At 41.7% G+C, this 18,601-nt stretch overlaps 1 protein-coding gene across 2 annotated transcripts in view; it reads left to right on the forward strand.

Annotated features, from left to right (window-relative positions):
* Positions 1-18,601, forward strand: part of LOC132815267 (sodium/potassium-transporting ATPase subunit beta-1-interacting protein 3-like) — a 450,311-nt gene that overhangs the window by 384,697 nt on the left and 47,013 nt on the right. For both annotated transcript variants that reach the window (XM_060824089.1, XM_060824087.1), the window contains exon 4: positions 9,231-9,428. In XM_060824089.1, coding sequence (XP_060680072.1) covers positions 9,231-9,428 — 198 coding nt within the window. The remainder of the gene's footprint in view (positions 1-9,230; positions 9,429-18,601) is intronic.

Below are 18,601 nucleotides of genomic sequence, written 5' to 3' on the forward strand. Positions count from 1 at the left end.
GTGTGATTGGGATTGAGGGTGTGATTGGGAAGGGGGTGTTACTGAGTTTGGGGGAGTGACTGGGATTGGGGGTGTGAAAAGAATGGTGGAGTGTCTGGGATTGGAGATGTTACTGGGATTAGGGGTGTTACTGGGATTGGAGATGATACTGGGATTGGAGATGCTACTGGGATTGGAGATGTCACTGGGATTGGAGGTGTTACTGTGATTGGAGATGTCACTGGGATTGGAGGTGTTACTGGGATTGGAGGTGTTACTGGGATACGAGATGTTACTGGGATTGGAGGTGTTACTGCAACTGGAGATGTTACTGGGATTGGAGATGTTACTGGGATTGGAGATGTTACTGGGATACGAGATGTTACTGGGATTGGTGGTGTTACTGCGACTGGAGGTGTTACTGGGATTGAAGATGTTACTGGGAGTGGGAGTGTTATTGGGATTGCAGATGATACTGGGATTGGAGATGTTACTGGGATTGGAGATGTCTCTAGGATTGGAGGTATTACTGGGATTTGAAACATTACTGGGCTTATGCCCGAAACGTCGATTCTGCTGCTCCTTGGATGTTGCCTGGCCTGCTGTGGTTTTGCAGCACCACATTTTTCAACTCTGTTACTGGGATTGGGTTTGTTACTGAGTTTTGGGGGTGTGAGTGGGATTGGGTTTTTTACTGGGATTGGGGGTGTGAGTGGGATTGGGTTTTTTTCATGGGATTAGGGGTGTTCCTGGGATTGGAGATGTTACCAGGAGAGACCGGCTGGGTGTAGAATGCCTCTCAATAGCCACCCAGCTGTGCTATATTCAGTCCCTAAATCATACACAACATACTGCCTTTCTCAAGCTGTGAGCCTTCCAATACTGGTTCACCAGGTGGCTTAGTCACCTCTTTCTTGTTTAACATGGACTCAAAGTAATTGCAGCCCATGTGGATTTTAATTAAACCCCTAACTGATAATTAGTGAACTACTTCAGGGCCTCAGTTTGTGGAAGTGAGTGCGTGCGGACTGTTGATCTAAGATCTTCCTATGGAAGAGACAGGAAGTGGGCAGGATTCTGTGATATTACCAGCTGTTCTAATGAGTTACCTTCTTATTTCCAAAATCAGGGTTTCACTCATTGTGGGCATGGTCAGTATGAAGAGCATATTGCTCATATCCAGCAGGGCTGGTGCAAAACTACCATGTTGTCTGATATGGTAGCTACTGAGAAAGCCGATGAACATCTACATAGACAATTAGAAATATGACATGAAATGATGGATTACCGCAAAGCTTAATGAAGCAAGAGAACATTTGATTCTATTAATGAGTCAATCTAACTTGCGGGTGGAGCAAATATGGAGCTTTCAGAGTCAACTTCTGAAGAAATTATGTTGTGGTATGGCCCAGATTCCAGACCAGGAAAACTTGTATCTTTACGACAGTGCGATGTACTAGTGTAAACGTACCCTTCCTATGTTCAGTCATGATCTCTGTAAAATAGAGTCAGTGTGGCACTTGGAGTTAGCTATGCATGTATTGCAATGTACAGCAACATAGGTTAGTACAAAACCCAAACTTGTATCACCTTATGATATTGCAACCATGAAAATAGTACAGAAACTTCTAGACATCTTTTTCAGGTTCTCAAAAAGCTTACTCTTTGTGGTATATCTTCGGGTAAAAAATGAGGTCTGCAGATGCTGGAGATCACAGTTGAAAATGTGTTGCTGGTTAAAGCACAGCAGGTCAGGCAGCATCCAAGGAATAGGAAATTCGACGTTTCGGGCATAAGCCCTTCATCAGGAATGAGGAGAGGGTGCCAGGCAGGCTAAGATAAAAGGTAGGGAGGAGGGACTTGGGGGAGGGGCGATGGAGATGTGATAGGTGGAAGGAGGTCAAGGTGAGGGTGATAGGCCGGAGTGGGGTAGGGGCGGAGAGGCTGTGCAGAGGAGATGACCTGGGGGGTGCAGTGAGAGAGAGACTCACTGAAATCCTTGTAGAGGGAGGAAGAGAGCTTCTTCAAGGAAGGCATCCTTGCAAGAGGATTCGCAGTAGGTTAAAATCTTTGGGTAAAAAATGAGGTCTGCAGATGCTGGAGATCTTTGTGGTATATGTTAATATGGACTAACATTTGAAAAATCACAAACCACATCATGGTGGCAATAATTGGGCACAAACAGTTAATAATGGCAACTGTGGCATTTACTGGTGGCAGTAAAGTCATGTTAAAAGCTGCAAAGGTGACAGCAGTTGTGATAAGTATTTTTCTATTAGTCACACATCAACCAGTCTGAGTTCAGAGCTGAAGTTACAATTACAACCAAAACTAAAGGATACAAACCTGAACTGAAGCACATTGGTTTGGCCACTTTTGGAATACTGCAATTGGTTCTGGTCTCCCTGCTGTAGGAAGGATGTTGCGAAACTTCAAAGGGTTCAAAAAAGATTTACGAGGATGCTGCCAGGTTGGAGCTATAGAGAGAGGCTGAATAAGCTGGGACTATTTTCTCTAAAGTGTCAGAGGCTGAAATTATAGAGATTTATAAAATCATGAGGAGCATGGATAGAGTAAATAGCCAATGTCTTTTCCCTGGGGTAGGGGAGTCCAAAACCAGAGGGCATAGTTTTAAGACGAGAGGGGAAAGATTTAAATGGAACCTAAGGGGCAACCTTTACATGCAGAGGGTGGTACATGTATGGAATGAGCTGCCAGAGGAAGTGGTAGAGGCTGGTACAATTACAGCATTTAAAAGGCATTTGGATTGGTATATGAACAGGAAGGGTTTGGAGGGAAACAGGCCAAATGGTAACAAATCCAACAGGATTTGTTTAGGATATCTGGTCGACATGGACGAGTTGGACTGAAAGGTCTGTTTCCCTGCTGTACATTTCTATCACTCTAATGTGATTCTCTCACTCTCTCCCTCTCTCTGTGTCTCACTATCTCTCAAAAAATGGCAGTTTGTAACATGCACAGGACATCACTGATCAAAACAAAAGGTAGATGAAGGATAGTGAAGAACAGCCCTGATCCTGGAACAAAGCTCAGGAAACAACCACAAAACATATTTTCTATATTGGAGAAGCCTGACTATTCCCAGGTGCTGATCAATTCGACCACTGTCTTTCCTAAGGCAGCATTAAAAAACACATTGTCAACACTGCTTCTTCTTTTTTGCTACAAACATCAATAACATACACAAACCTGCAAACCTTTGAAAGGGCAATGACATTTAGGAATGATGATCAAAGTAGAGAAAAAAGAAGAGAATTGAGCAGAAAATTTAAAAATAAACAGGAAAGGCAATGCTGATTCAAATGGTGTGGGTGGAAAGAGCATAAAGTTACACAAGAAAGGTGAGTGGCAAACATCTCACCATGGAGTGGAAACCTATTAATAGGCAACTCTTCAGTTCAATAAATAAAGAACGTCCCTTTACATATCAGCAGATAACTGATAAAGAATGACAGACAGCATGTCAAACCTAACAGAATTTGCTGGAAAAGATCGGCAGGTCTGACAGCATCTGTGGAGAGAAATCAGAGTTAACGTTTCAGGTTGAGTGACCCTTCCGGTTCTGAGGAAGGGTGCTGCCCTTTTTCACGGACGCTGCCAGAGCTGCTGAGCTTTTCCAGCGATTTCTGGTTTATCTAACAGATTAATCTGAAATCACAAGCTTTCAGAGCATTGCCCCTTCGCATGGCAACACTCCAAAACCTTGTGATTTCAAAGAAACCTGTTGGACTGTAACATGGTGTCGTGTAACTTTGGACCTTGTCCACCACAGTCCAACACCGGCTCTTCCACACCAAAGATGGAGGGCTAACACTGAAACCAAAGTCAAGTTTGACCCAATATTGATGAGCATTGTTCTTATAAATGTAAAAACAACATTCAAACTGATGGCTTCTTCTCCTCAAATAATATGCATCCTGTTATGTTCCATTTATTATTTGGTCACATTTTATGCATACCCAAGAAATATTCTGTACAGAAATTAATATTTATTCAACTTTTAGAGATTTTCATGTATCTTAGCTTAGAAAAACAGCTTATTATCTCTCATCTTGCCTGAGACTTGTTATTTTAATCCTGTGTATTCTGGATCTATTCACACAGACAAAGACAAATAGGCTGCTTACAATTTACTTTATTGAATAAAGAAAGATTATCTTGTTTATGTATACCACCTTATCACATCTCTTAGGGCATTTTAAAACAATTCCCATCACACGAATTGCATTTGAATTACAGTTAGGGTAAACATTGCAATGTTCCTTAAAGTTACAATTTATATCTAAATGTCTTGCACCCGTGTATATCCCATTATAAATTCCTGTATCTATATTCATAATGGAAAGTCTAATTACAATCTGTCACTTATTATGGACTAGGCCAGACCACTCAAAACATTCTGAAGCAGGCAGCCCAGACCATAACTCTGCAATTTGTTTCAGTAAGTGTACAGTGAAAATTACCCAGAGTAAGTTAGCGAGGTTGACTATCAGGTTTTAAAACAGACCAAAATTTATTTGCAAAATCACACAATGACACAAAGAACAGAATAAAGAACCCCTACAGAACTCAGCCTATCCAAACTAGACTCAATTATGCTGTTCTGAATCTAAGCAACAGTCCCAATATGCAAACCTCCTCAATTAACAGTAAAAGGTAGAACAAATGCTTACAGGTTGAAGTTAGAAGGGCAGAAGGAGAGAGAGAGAGTTTGTTTCCACACAGCTCATTATTGAACTCTGAACTAGTTCTGGACTGAACTACTCAACTATAGAGTTGACAGCTCCCCTTTCATTATACCGGTCACTTCTAAAACATGACCACTTTAGCCTGAAGTCTCATGTGTTTATATATAAACAAAAAGCCTCTCAAATCCTTTTCATCAGAGCCCAGTCCGTTTACAACCCCTCTGAGAAAAATCAAGGACACAGTATCCTTGAGAAAAGAAACAGCTTTTAGAATAAAGGGAACAGCTTTGTGACACAGTGAAGGGAATAAAGTTCCCTGTTTGGATTTCTGTCTCTCCAAAAGTGTAAAGGTTAGGTGAATTGTTCATGGTGAAATTGTCCATAGTATCAAGGGATGTACAAGCTAAGTGGATTAGTTGTGATAAATGTGGGGTTACAGGAATAGAGTAATGGGCTGGGTGTGTGTGGGATGCTCTTTGAAGGGTTGGTGCAGATTCAATGAGCAGAATGGCCTCTTTCTACACTGTAGGGATTCGATAGTTCATCAACCTCCATTGCAGAGAACTCCAAAGATCCAACGAGCTACGCTATTCTATCTTGCCAACTAGAGCAGGATCTTTTTCATGGGCTTGTAAACAATCATCACGCTGAAACGTTGTCAGACACCCACTCAGTGTGGGAAATATCATTCCTTGGTGATTTCCCCAGAGTGGCCAATTAATGGTACAGAATGAGATTTCTGTCCAATTAGAGACAGTGCAAACTGCAAGGTCCGTTCCAGGTCACTGGTTTGACAGCAGCAGCAGCAGCAATGTGCAATAGAAGGGAAATTAGGAAGATGACATGTCAAGGTGTATGTGCCTTCTCCTCAATATTTTTTATTTTTGAAGAAAATGGCTTTTGTATTCAGATTACTACCGTGGGAGAGTGAAGAAGGTGGTCCAGAGGGTGGTCTCTGGTTGGTGAAACACCCAAGAGAAAGGGAGGGTCTTCAATCCTGTCAGAAGCACTTGCTCCCTGTGCCGACACTGGATGTCCACTTCAGGGAGTTCTGTGGGGTCCTGGAAGCTGGCTGCCAAATCCCAATGGCATTGATTGATTGGCTTTAAGTGGCTCTTAAACCATTAGACCATAAGAAATATGAACAGAAGTTGGCCATTCGGCCCTTCAAGCCATCTCCAACATTCAATAGGATCATGGCTGATCATGGTGGACATTCCTCACCTCCACTTTCTTGCCCTATCTTTGTAACCATCGAGTCCTCTAATAATCAAGAAACTATTTGAGTGCGGAACCTGCAGCGTCTGGTAAATCTCCAATTATTCACCCTCCCCAAACTGACATCACAGAATGTGTAACCCAATTCACATTCTGTTCATTCACCACCTGCCACTCTGGGAAATCACATGGTTTAAAAAAAACATTTCGATAACTACTTGAATAGGAACATTTGGAGGAATATGGGCCAGGAGCAGGCAGGTGGGACTAGTTTACTTTGTGGTTATGTTTGGAATGGACTGGTTGGACTGAAGGGTCTGTTTCCATTCTGTATGAGAACATACGAACATCAGAACTAGGAGCAGGAGTAGGCCATCTGACCCTCAGAGCCTGCTCTGCCATTTAATAAGATCATGGCTGATCTTTATCATGGACTCAGCTCCACTTACCTGTGTTTTCACCATAGCAAAAAAGTATCTGCCTTAGCTTTAAAAGCAATTACTGAAGTAGCATCAACTACTTCCTTGGCCAAGGAATTCCATCGATTAACAACATGGGGCAAGAAATTCCTTCTCAGTTCAGGTCTACACCTGCTTCCTCTATTCATGAGGCCTAGTCCTCTTGTCCTAGTCTCACCTGCCAGGGAAACATAATCTCTAATTCTATTTTATCAATGCCCTTCATACTTTTACATGTTTCTATAAGACCCCCCCTCATTCTTCTAAATTCCAATGAATATAATCCCAGTCTACTCAGTCTCTCCTCATATGCCAATCCCCTTGACTCTGGAATCATCCGAGTGAACCTTCTCTGCACCCCCTCCAGTGCCAGTACATCCTTTCTCAAGTAAGGACACCAAATCTGTACACAGTACTCCAGGTGTGGCCCCACCAGCTCCCTATACAGCTGCAACATAACCTCCCTGCTTTTAAACTCAAGCCCTTTAGTAATGAAGGACAAAATTCCATTGCCTTCCTAATTACCTGTTGTACCTGCAGACCAACTTTCTATTTTTCATGCGCAAAGACACCCAGCTCCCTCTGCACAGCAGCATGCTGCAACTTTTTATCATTCATGTAATAATCTATTTTACTGTTACTTCTACTAAAATGGATGACTTCACATTTACTAACATTGTATTCCATCTGCCAGACCTTTGCCCACTTGCTCAATGTATCTATGTTCCTTTGCAAAGTTTCACAGTCCTCTGCACACTTTGCTCTGCCACTCATCTTAGTATCATCGGTGAATTTTGACACCGTACACGTGGATCCAACTCCAAATTATCTATATAAATTGTAAATAATTATGGTCCCAACACTGATCCCTGAGGCACACCACTAGTCACTGATTGCCAGCCAGAATAGCACTCATTTATCCCCACTGTTTGCTTCCTATCAGTCAACCAATCCTCTATCCACGCTAATACTCTACCCCTAACACCATACATCCTTATCTCATGTGCGGCACATTGTCAAAGACCTTTTTGGAAATTGTCAAAGGCCTTTTAGAAATAAAGGAAATGACTCTATGATATGCACAAAATACATTCCATTGCAAAGTTACCACCCCAAATAGCTTTACACAGTTGTCACCCCAGTTGATATACTATGGCAGCTATAACTGGGACACTATCCTTTTATGTTTTGAGCCTTTGCAAAGCCTTAGAAAATGGTACAGCACATAGTCCTAGGCTTAGGAACATGGGATCTGCAAACCTTTGATCATGGACTGTTCTTTCCACGGGAAGACTAACATGTTTTGAACAAACCAATGAGTGTCTTTCATCTTGTTGATGCCCCCACCACAACATTCTGCTGGATTGTCTGTTTGGAAATCTTCCCCTGTACCATTCTCTACATGGCGTTGGATTAGAGCCATGGACTCCCTCGATAGTTAGACTCCCTTGATACTTCGACTCCCTTGATAGTTAGACTCCCTCGAATGTTAGACTCCCTTAATAGTTAGACTCCCTTGATAGTTAGACTCCCTCGATAGTTAGACTCCCTCGATCGTTAGACTCCCTCGATAGTTAGACAGCCCTGTAACAATAACACTCACACAGTGCAGTTCCAGTGCAGTCAATTCATATAGTTTTTCTTCCGCGCCAGGGGTCAGTTCTGGCTTCTAGTTATAATGTTTGTGCTATCTCTTGGAACTGCAACTCGAAATCTGTATAAGTTGGTATTGAAACTACATTGTATCTTTGTATGTAACTATGACCCCAACTCTCCCTGTTATATAAATATACATGAACGGCCTTGAAGCTGGAAATCTATATTCATCGTAGAACATAGCCTCTGGATCTGTATTCCTGTGACTCTAAGATCAAAACCTTCCTAATGTGAAGTCTGTATGCTCTGACCAAGAAGGAGAATACATTTCACTGGTGATTCCTCTTGCTGTAAAATTTGAACTGGAAAGCCGTAACTGATGAAGTGAGAAAGTTTAAGAAAACAAGTTTAATGCTGATTCCATGGTATGGTACTGTTTGATCCAGCTGCTTGTATTAAAAGGAGATGGAAATTCAAATAGGTTTTATTTTCCATTCAATGTACTTTCCAATCCTCTGTATTAACTGAAATATATATTTTTGTTTTACTCTATTTTCTAATTCATTGCATTAACTAAAATATATATTTACATTTTACCATGTTCCTCTAGTCTCTGTGTTAATTAAAATCTATATTTTGGTTTCACTCTATTCCTGAATTCTCTATAATAACTAAAATCTATCTTTTTGTTTTATTATATTCTAGCTTTGTAATGTTTTGTACTACATTTCTACAAGTGACGTTATTTTTAATACAACTGCAATGTTAATTTTTAACTTTATCTCTTTATTTTTAATGTTTGCTAAATTTCTTTTAGCAAAATTTCTTTTACCCATTTCCCCCCAGCTCCAGCTCTGCTGCTGCTGCTGCCTTCTCACTGGGAAACCTTTCTTGGGATCTCAGTGAACAGGTGATTTTCATTCAGCCGTGAATCTGAGCAGACCGATCACATCAGCAGGAAAGCAGGCCATTAATTTCCTTTATGTTCCTGTGCAGTTCCAGCAGCAATGATAGTTATTGGCAACAAAGTAGTAAAAAGATCGCACTGCACATTCGGGAGAAAGTGAGGACTGCAGACGCTGGAGATCAGAGCCGAGAGTGTGGTGCTGGAAAAGCACAGTCCAGCAACGTTGATTCTCCTGCTCCACGGATGCTGCCTGACCTGCTGTGCATCACATGTGCTACACAATCAGCCAATTTTATTGCCATAAGTTTCATGGGCTATTCAAACATTATGGGTTTAATTTGTGTTTTTCTATGTTGTTTGCAGGATAGTGACCTGATGACCTTTAATATCTCCATGCATCGCTCGTGGTGGAGGGAACATGGACCAGGTTGTGTGCGGAAGGAACTGACTGCGGCGGCCAGTAAAAGCCAAGATGATCGCACTTATATCTCAGTGACAGGCTGCATTGTTGACTTTCAGTATCTTGAGGTTATTCACAGCTCCTTCCAAATACTACTGTCAGTAAGTAGATTCATGGTGCATGTTGGGACCCACACCCCTACCCGATCATGAGCTGTTGCAGGTCTCATTCATGCCTTTTCTATCCCTACATTTGGTTATTCCAGTCCTCTCCTCACCAGACTGCTTTCTTCCACCCACCAGGAATTGGACTCTATTCCAGCCTCTGCTATTCTTATCCGAAACTGCAGCAAATATCATTCAACCAGCATCCCTGTGCCCACTGGCCAGTGTTAGCTCCCAGTCTTGCAACCTCTCAATTTCGGAACATTTTTCAATTATTCCTCCCTGCGTCTCTGTGTAATGTTCACCAGCCTTTCAAATATAATGCTAACTTTTAACTTTATTTCTTTATTTCTCTACTTCTACTAAGAACAATGGTAATGCTTTCCTTTAACTTTGTTTATCAATGTTACTTACTTGAACTTTCGTAGGAAGGCGCTATGTGTGGTGGCATTAGACACTTTTCACTATACTCCGTTACTTGATTACATGTGACAATAAATCAAATCAACTCCCCAGGATCTCCATACTTGTCCAACTGTGACCTCTTGTGCATTTCCTTTTTTGAAAATTCACTCATGGGATGCTGGCTGGGCCCAACATTAGTGCCCATCCCTAGTTGCCCCATGAGAAGGTGGGGGTGAACTGCCTTCTTGAACCGCTGCAGTCCATGTGCTGTGGGTAGACCCACAATGTCCTAAAGGAGGGAATTCCAGGATTTTGACCCAGCCACACTGAAGGAACGGCGATATATTTCCAAGTCAGGATGGTGAGTGGCTTAGAGAGGTGGTGTTCCCATGTATCTACTGCCCTTGTCCTTTGATCGTGATTTCAGCTGTCTTGTCTCATAGCCCTGGAATATCCCCCCAAGTCCCTCTTCTCCCTTCTCAAATGCTCCTTAAAAGCATTTTGACCAGTTTTTAGTCATAAGTCCTAATATCTCTTCACATAACTCAACGTCAAAGGTTGTTTGATTGGTATTCTCCTATCAATGCCTTGGGATATTTTAATGTGGTGATATATAAATGCTTGTTTTTGTTGTTGTCTGTACCCATGCACCAAAGAACTTTCTCCTCACATGCATTTGGCGTCCAATGGAAGTTCACTTCTTCGGGAAATATCATATTTTACAGTAAAGTAGATAATTATATTTCATTCCGAACATGATTTTACTGGATGTCAGTTTGCTCACTGAGCTGGAAGGTTTGTTTTCAGACATTTCATCACCATACTAGGTAACATCATCAGTGAGCCCCCGGTGGTATGGCCTGCTTTTTATTCATGTGTTTAGGTTTCTTTGGGTTAGTGATGTTATTTCCTGTGGTGACATCATTTCCTGTTATTTTTTTCAGGGGGTGATTAATGGGATCTAAATCAATGTGTTTATTGATAGAGTTCCATGCTTTTACTTGATAAGATTTGTTAAAAGTTTTGTATAAATCTATACCATAAGTAGGAATTTTCTCAGCATAGGACACTGATGAGTAAAATCACTTGTTACAAACTCTGTGGACTACCTTGAAGTCAAGCAGTGTACTATTTGATACAAATGGAGTGCAAATTCCATCACAACAAATTTCACATGCATCAGTGTGTTTATTTTTCATTTCATCAGATATTTCATTCCTGACAAGGACAGTATTGATTGCCCATGTCTCATTGTTCTTGCGATGGTGTCAAGTGAGCTATCCTCCTAACCTATGGCAGTGTAGTTGGTGTTGGTATACCCTCAGTATAACCACTAAGGGTGTTCCAACATTTTGACCCAGTGACAATGAAGGAATGATGATGCATTTCCAAATCATGACCCAGTGTGGATTACAAAGGAACTTGGAGCTGGTGGGGGTTCCCATGGATCTGGTGCTGTCGAAGGAGACTTGATGAGTTACTGCCATGAATTTTCTTAAATGGTCTGCACACTTGCCACTATACACCGGAGATGGAGGGGCTGCTGGTTTAAGATGGTGGAAGGGATGCCAATCAATCTGCTCCAGTGATGTTGGAGCTATATTATAGAATCATAGAATCCCTACAGTGTGAAAGCAGACCATTCCGCCCATCGAGTCCATACAACCCATCCAAACAGCATCCCGCCCAGACCTACACCCCTACCCTATCCCTGTAACCCTACACTTCCCATGGCCAACCCACCTAGCCTGCACATCCCTGGACACTACAGGGCAATTTAGCATGGCCAATCTATCTAACCTGCACATCTTTGGACTGTGGGAGGAAACTGGAGCACCTGGACGAAACCCACACAGACACAGGGACAATGTGCAAACTCCACCTATACATATTAACCAGGCAATTGGAGAGTAGTCATCACCCTCTTGACTTGTGCTTTGTAGATGATGATCAGGCTTTGAGGGGTCAACGAGTGAGTTACTCACTGCCGAATCCCCAACCTATGGCCTGCTCTCCTAACCACAGAATTCATTTCATTAATACAGTCCAGTTTGCGGGATATTGCTGGCAAGAGACTCAGCAATGATAATGCCATTGAATGTCAAAGGGATGCTCATTGCCTGATTCTTGTTTGGAATGAATGTTAATTGTCATTTATTAATCCAACCTGAATGTTGTCCATTCAGGACATATACATATAGAGCACTTTCAATATCTGAGCAGCTGTGAGTGGTGCTGTGCATTGTGCAATCATCAGCAAATATCCCACTTCTGGCATTATATTGGGTGGAAGTTCATTGATGTTGCTGATGGAGATGATTTGAGTTGAGCCATTATATTTCTGCATCAGAGCTCTTATGGTACAGTGGTAGTGTCCATAACTCTAGGCTAGAAAGCCTGGATTCAAGACCACAAATTAGAGTAGCAACACCTCATCTTCCGCCTGGGCAGCCTATAGCCCAGAGGACTCAACATTGAGTTCTCCAATTTCAAATAGCCTCGCTTCCCATCCCCTGATTCCCTTTCCAGCCTCTCTCCCTCCCTTCCATTCCTTTGATTGACCATTCCTCCCATTGACCGGCCAGATCGTACCCTCTACCTGTGTGCACCTATCCCTACCTCATCACCATGCTCCCCCCTCAAACCTTGCCCACACCCCCCTTTATCTGCAGCTCTCCCTACAACCCTCTCCCCACCCCCGTCCTGAAGAAGGTTGACTTCTCCACCTCCTGTTGCTGCCTGCCTTGCTGTGTTCTTCCAGCCTCCTGCCTGTCTACCTTGAGTTCCAGTTCAACTGCCCAAAACATGCAGGAGCTGCAGCTGTTGGATTCTGTCCTGAAAACAACAAATGCTGGAGATCACAGTGGGACTGACAGCATCCATGGACAGAGAGCAAGCTCACACCAGCTCTGATGAAGAGTCATCTGGACGCAATCTGGTCCCACCTGCCAGCACCCGGCCCATATCCCTCCAAACCCTTCCTATTCATATACCCATCCAAATGACCCTTAAGTGTTGCAATTGTACCAGTCTCCACCACTCCCTCTGGCAGCTCATTCAATACACATACCACTCTCTGTGTGAAAATGTTGCCCCTTAGGTCTCTTTTTTTATCTTTTCCCTCTCACCCAAAACCTTGTTCTGGACTCTCCCACCCCAGGGAAAGACTTTGTCTATTTATCCTATCCATGCCCCTCATGATTTTATAAACCTCTATAAGGTCACCCCTCATCCTTCAATGCTCCAGGGAAAACAGCCCCAGCTTATTCAACCTCTCACTATAGCTCAAACCCTCCAATCCTGACAACATCCTTGTAAATCTTTTCTGAACCCTTTCAAGTTTCACAACATCTTTCGATAGGAAGGAGACCAGAATTGCAGGCAATATTCCAACAGTGGCCTAACCAATGTCTTGTACAGCCACAACATGACCTCCCAACTTCTGTACTCAATACTCTGACCAATAAAGGAAAGCATACCAAACGCCATCTTCACTATCCTATCTAACTGCGACTCCACTTTCAAGGAGCTATGAACCTGCACTCCAAGGTCTCTTTGTTCAGCAACACTCCCCAGGACCTTACCATTAAGTGTATAAGTCCTGCTAAGATTTGCTTTCCCAAAATGCAAAACCTCAATTTTACATAACATAAAAGAAGCAAAAACAAGCACTATATTTTACCAGTATCCACCATGTCCAAGCATTTATGCACAAATAAAATGATATAAGCCCATTAACACGAGTTGAACAGCATTTGTATACATGTCGTTCTGTTATAATGTGCATTTTGTCAATGTGTATTTGCTGTGATGTGATTGACAAATTGGGGACGCTGTTTCTAAAGTGCAAACTTTTAAAACATGTGTTGGCTGTAACGTGATTACATCACTAACACTTTAAGCTCTATTTCTAAAGCACGATTTTTCTATAACACCGGGTTGCACAAGAATGCGACCATTACATTATAGGAGAATTGATTGGACTTAAATACTAAGGTCAGAAGTCACATAACATCAGGTTAGAGTCTAACAAGTTTATTTGAAATCAAAGCTTTCAGAGCACTGTTCCTTTGGCACACTTTGAAAGCTTGTGATTTCAAATAAACCTGCTGGTCTATAACCTGGTGTTGTGAACATCTGAACAGCACCTCCATATTATGGATCCTAAATGTTAAAGCAAATGTAATATCTGGGTTTCTTGCTGTCTATAATCATTTATAATGAATGTGAGAACAATAACACGATCGCAGCTCTGGATATGAAATTATATTCATGAACAATTTATCAGTTTGGCCATGGATTGCCAAAAGGGCCGCCTCAATGTATCCATTCAGAATTTGTTGAGCACAGAAGAGAGGGATGCTCAATTATTTTAGTTCAATGACATACTTTAAAAAATACTACTGGTGAATACAACAATCAGCCCACAGAAAACCCTTAAAGTACTAAATAAATATATCAAGCTGCACAGCTTGTCTCTAGTAAACTGCTTAAATGTTACTGATCCCTAGAAACTGTTGCAAAGTGCAAGATAATATTATAGAGTTGATTCAGTATTGGGGACAGTTCATCACAGCTCACTAGTTGTAATAATTCAAGCAACATTAAGTTATGAGATGCATACATAGGGTTGACAGTCAGAATCTTTCTCCCAGAGTTGAAATGTCTAATACTAGGGTGCATGGATTTAAGGTGAAAGGGGGACAGTTCAAAGGGGCAGGTTTTTAACACAGAGAGTGGTAAGAGTGTGGAACACCCTGCCGGGGTTGGCGGTGGAGGCAGATACAATAGGGGCATTTAAGGGACTTTTAGATAAACACATGAATATGCAAGGAACAGAGAAGTATGGATCAAGGGCAGGCAGAAGGGGTTCATTTAATTTGTCTGGCAAAACATTGTGGACCGAAGGGCCTGTTCCTGAACTGTACTGTTCTATGTTCTCCAACTCAATGTTCTAACGGTATTAGGGGCTTTACACTGATACTGGCTTAGTTTAAACTACAGAGCTTGGATCTCTATGTTTCCTTTGATCACAAGCAACAAGGTTTATGATTCCACTGTTAGTATAAGATATGTTTGTTTTAATGATTAAAGATAAAACAAAATCAATATGAGGAAAAACTAAACAAGCATCAGAGTTAAAACCGTATTTGTAATTTCCATGAAAGATACAGTAGAACCTTCTGACAAAAAATATTCAGGTAACAAAAAGAGAAACTGCTGGAGAAACTCAGCAGGTCTTGCAGCATCCATGGAGAGAAAGCAGAGTTAACATTCACTTAGTTTCTCCAGTCATTTCTGATTTTATTTCAGATTTCCAGTACCTGCACCTCTTTGTTGCATTTAAGTATTCTGTTAATCTATGTTTGCTATTAGCAGATCAATACTCCCTCTGGTCCTGTTAAGATTACAAAGACAGTTTTGGGTGGTTTCCAAAACATCCTGGAACAGCAGGATGTGATATACAGCTGAGAAACAGACCATGTGGCCCAACCTGTCCATACTAAATGTGTATTCTTCATTCAGATCTCCTGCTATCTTTTCAAATCTAAATCCACCATCATAACCAAGGAGTCACTTCTCCATCATTTGCTTATCCCATTTCACCTCACACACAGATCCATACGATTCGCTGCAATGCTGCCTGTGACAATGAATCCAACTTTCCAATCAATTTTTTTTTGGATGAAGATGATCTTTCTGAATTCCCTGTTGGTATTTTTGGTGACTATCTTATTCCATGGTCTGCAGTTATGCTTTTTCCCTCTAGAATAAACAGTCTTAATGTATCCAGGATGTCACAACATTTTATAATTTTAAACACCTCTATCAGACCACTCCACTGACTTTTGTTTTCAAATGAAAGAGCGTTGAAATAACCCTACAGCACTCCAAATGGACCATGTACCCCAGAGATTGGAAAGATTGTTCCTTTGACTGTTCAGAGCGATCAGGTTTCTCTAGTTGACCCATGCTTGTACAGTGTCCAATAGTTGGACAATAATCCTAAGTGTGCTAAGAGATATACCAACAACTGATTTAGGATTGTCAATCCGTCTCAGCGTTGTGCACATTCATGTGCAGGAAGCTACACAAGTTAATACACAGCCATTCTTCACAGCCATTGCAAACATTGTGTCCTTTTTTACTTCACAAAAGAGGCAACATGCTTGCTCTGCTTCTTTCCTCAGGACAATGCCTTGACCAATCAGAATCACCCTTTCTGGCTTAAACTTAATCAAGGCATGGCAGTTAACTGATAGTCATTATCAACTGGTTCCTTTTACCAGAGTCCACTTGGCAACCAGTCAGGACTCTCTTCATTTCGTGTAAAATGTTCTCCTTTATCCCAGTATTCTACTGACTGACCTGGAAAGTCTCAGCAAAACTCGTGATTTCTCATCAGTACAGTTTTCCATTTATTTCCACATCTAAAACATCCACACTGTTCTTAAGAGGATACCTGCTTTCTTGACTCACAAATTCAAAACTTGGGGAAGGACATTGGCCTGTCTTTGCCCGAGACTGAGAACTTTTCTTGTGCATGGACTGATCTTATCTTTGACCTTCAATTGAATTTTCCTTTTCATCAAACACGTCTTGTCTAAGTCTGATGCAGATCTGACCAGCTTTCGGTCTCAACTTGTATCGAAGTAATCTTTAAAATCTACCCACTGGACATAGGTATCACTGGCTGTGCCAACATTTATTGCCCTTCCCTATTTGCTCTTGAGAAGGTGGGGGTGAGCCAGGTATGTACAAGAACCACATAATTTTACTACTCTCTCTGGCAGCTACTTTAGCTATTTTTGGTTATTCTATTTTACCTTAGCCTCCTGGTTCAGCTTTAGACCTTGATCTAGCTCTCAGTCTAATGATGTTTTCCCTTCCACTGAATGTACTGTTGCCAGTGAAAACCAGATTTTGGGTTGTCTACGAAACAGTTCAGCTGGAATAATCGTGTTAGTGGAGTGGGGTGTGTTACAATAAATAAATAAATCGCCAATTTGCGATTCAATGACATCTAACATTCCTTTCTGTTTGTACCTGTTTTTATTTAACAAGAGCACAGTTAATAATTTACACAGTACAATCTGCTGCCCTACCTCAAACTGCAGGCTATGGTGGAACTGGAATCAGTTTTAATCCACTCACTCTCATAACATTCGAAAAGCCTCTGAACAAAATCGAGGTCAGTTGTCAGACACAATTTCCTCTGGAAACCCATAAGCAACAATCATCTATAAAATATCTCTAATGTTTTGCTGTTTATTTTATGATTTATTTGAAATACCTCGACCCAATTTGAATAGCTTCTTGTTTATACATTTGGATATGAGCCATGAGTGTAGTTGGCTTAGCCAACATTTTATTGTTCCATCCCTGGTTGCCCTTGAGAAGGTGGGGGTGAGCTACCATCTTGAACCACTATAGGCCATGTGCTGTAGGTAGACCCACAATGCACTTACAGAGGGATTTCCTACTCTGTGTGGAAAGGCAGCACATATGGCTTAATATTTTGGACACATTATCATATGGAAGTAACTTAAGACCCTCCAATTCACTTTAACATGACCTGAATGCTTTGTTGTACGACATTGTCCAAAACCACAGAACTTCCTTCCTCAAGCGTTTGGTCAGTACGTACAACAAGATTGATAAATGTGACATAAACTTATTTTAATAATAATTAGTGAGTTTTGAGAAGAATGGTAGCTCAGGTTGAGGTTCTGGAAGTAGGTTTGCTCACTGAGCTGGAAGGTTCATTTCCAGATGTTTCGTCACCATACTAGGTGAAGATGTTACCTAGTTGGGTGACAAAATATCTGGAAATGAACTTTCCAACTCAGCGAGCAAACCTACATCCAATAATAATGAGACTGACAAAAGATCTGAGGTTCAGATATATTCGAAGGGTATGGTGCATTTTTAATGGATTTTTAATGGTCACCATGGATCTGCCTAAACCATCCTGAAGTAAGTGTGTCTTACAAATAACACTGTACTCATTGAATTCCTGCAAAACTGGATGGTCACCCCTCAAAACATTTGGGTGGGGCTGAAGGAACACCAAATGTCTGGTCCTCCTTCAGCCTTTACCCTTCCCACACTGCCAGGTTAACTAGCACATTATTGGGAACATCCAGGAAATAATTAACAATGAGAAACATTGAGTTTTTAAAATCTGATTGAAGATTTGTAGCTCGGGTATCCGTTATTGTGGTTCTGCTCGCCGAGCTGGAAGTTTTTGTTCATCCCCAAACTCCATCAACAGACACATTGACCTGGACACCATATACAAACCACTACAGCTGAAACTGACACCCGGAAACGGCAAGAACATCCATCAACAGACACATCGACCTGGACCCCACATACAAATCACTGCAGCTGAAACTGACACCCGGAAGCGGCAAGAACAAACCAATATAAATACCGGAAGAAACATCAAAGCAGCGCTTCACACGAGGCTCCAACAGCACTGATGATGTTCCCTAGCCAGGGAACGAAACATTTGCAGCAAAAACTTCCAGCTCGGCGAGCAGAACCACAACAAAGAAACATTGAGTTGTTCCACATACACACCTAACTATTTCAAACACACTGTCCTCTCCCAGCAATACCTGTTGATGCAGACCATCTTCAAAAGTCAGTCCAAAGTCAAAAGTTACAAACAATCTTTCCACAAAGTCTGGATTTGTAAAACTACTTCACAGCAAAACACCTTCCCATCCTCCACCCCGCCACCAACCCCCACCCCACAC

Source organism: Hemiscyllium ocellatum, chromosome 4 (genome assembly GCF_020745735.1).
Source record: "Hemiscyllium ocellatum isolate sHemOce1 chromosome 4, sHemOce1.pat.X.cur, whole genome shotgun sequence".
Taxonomy (NCBI): domain Eukaryota; kingdom Metazoa; phylum Chordata; class Chondrichthyes; order Orectolobiformes; family Hemiscylliidae; genus Hemiscyllium; species Hemiscyllium ocellatum.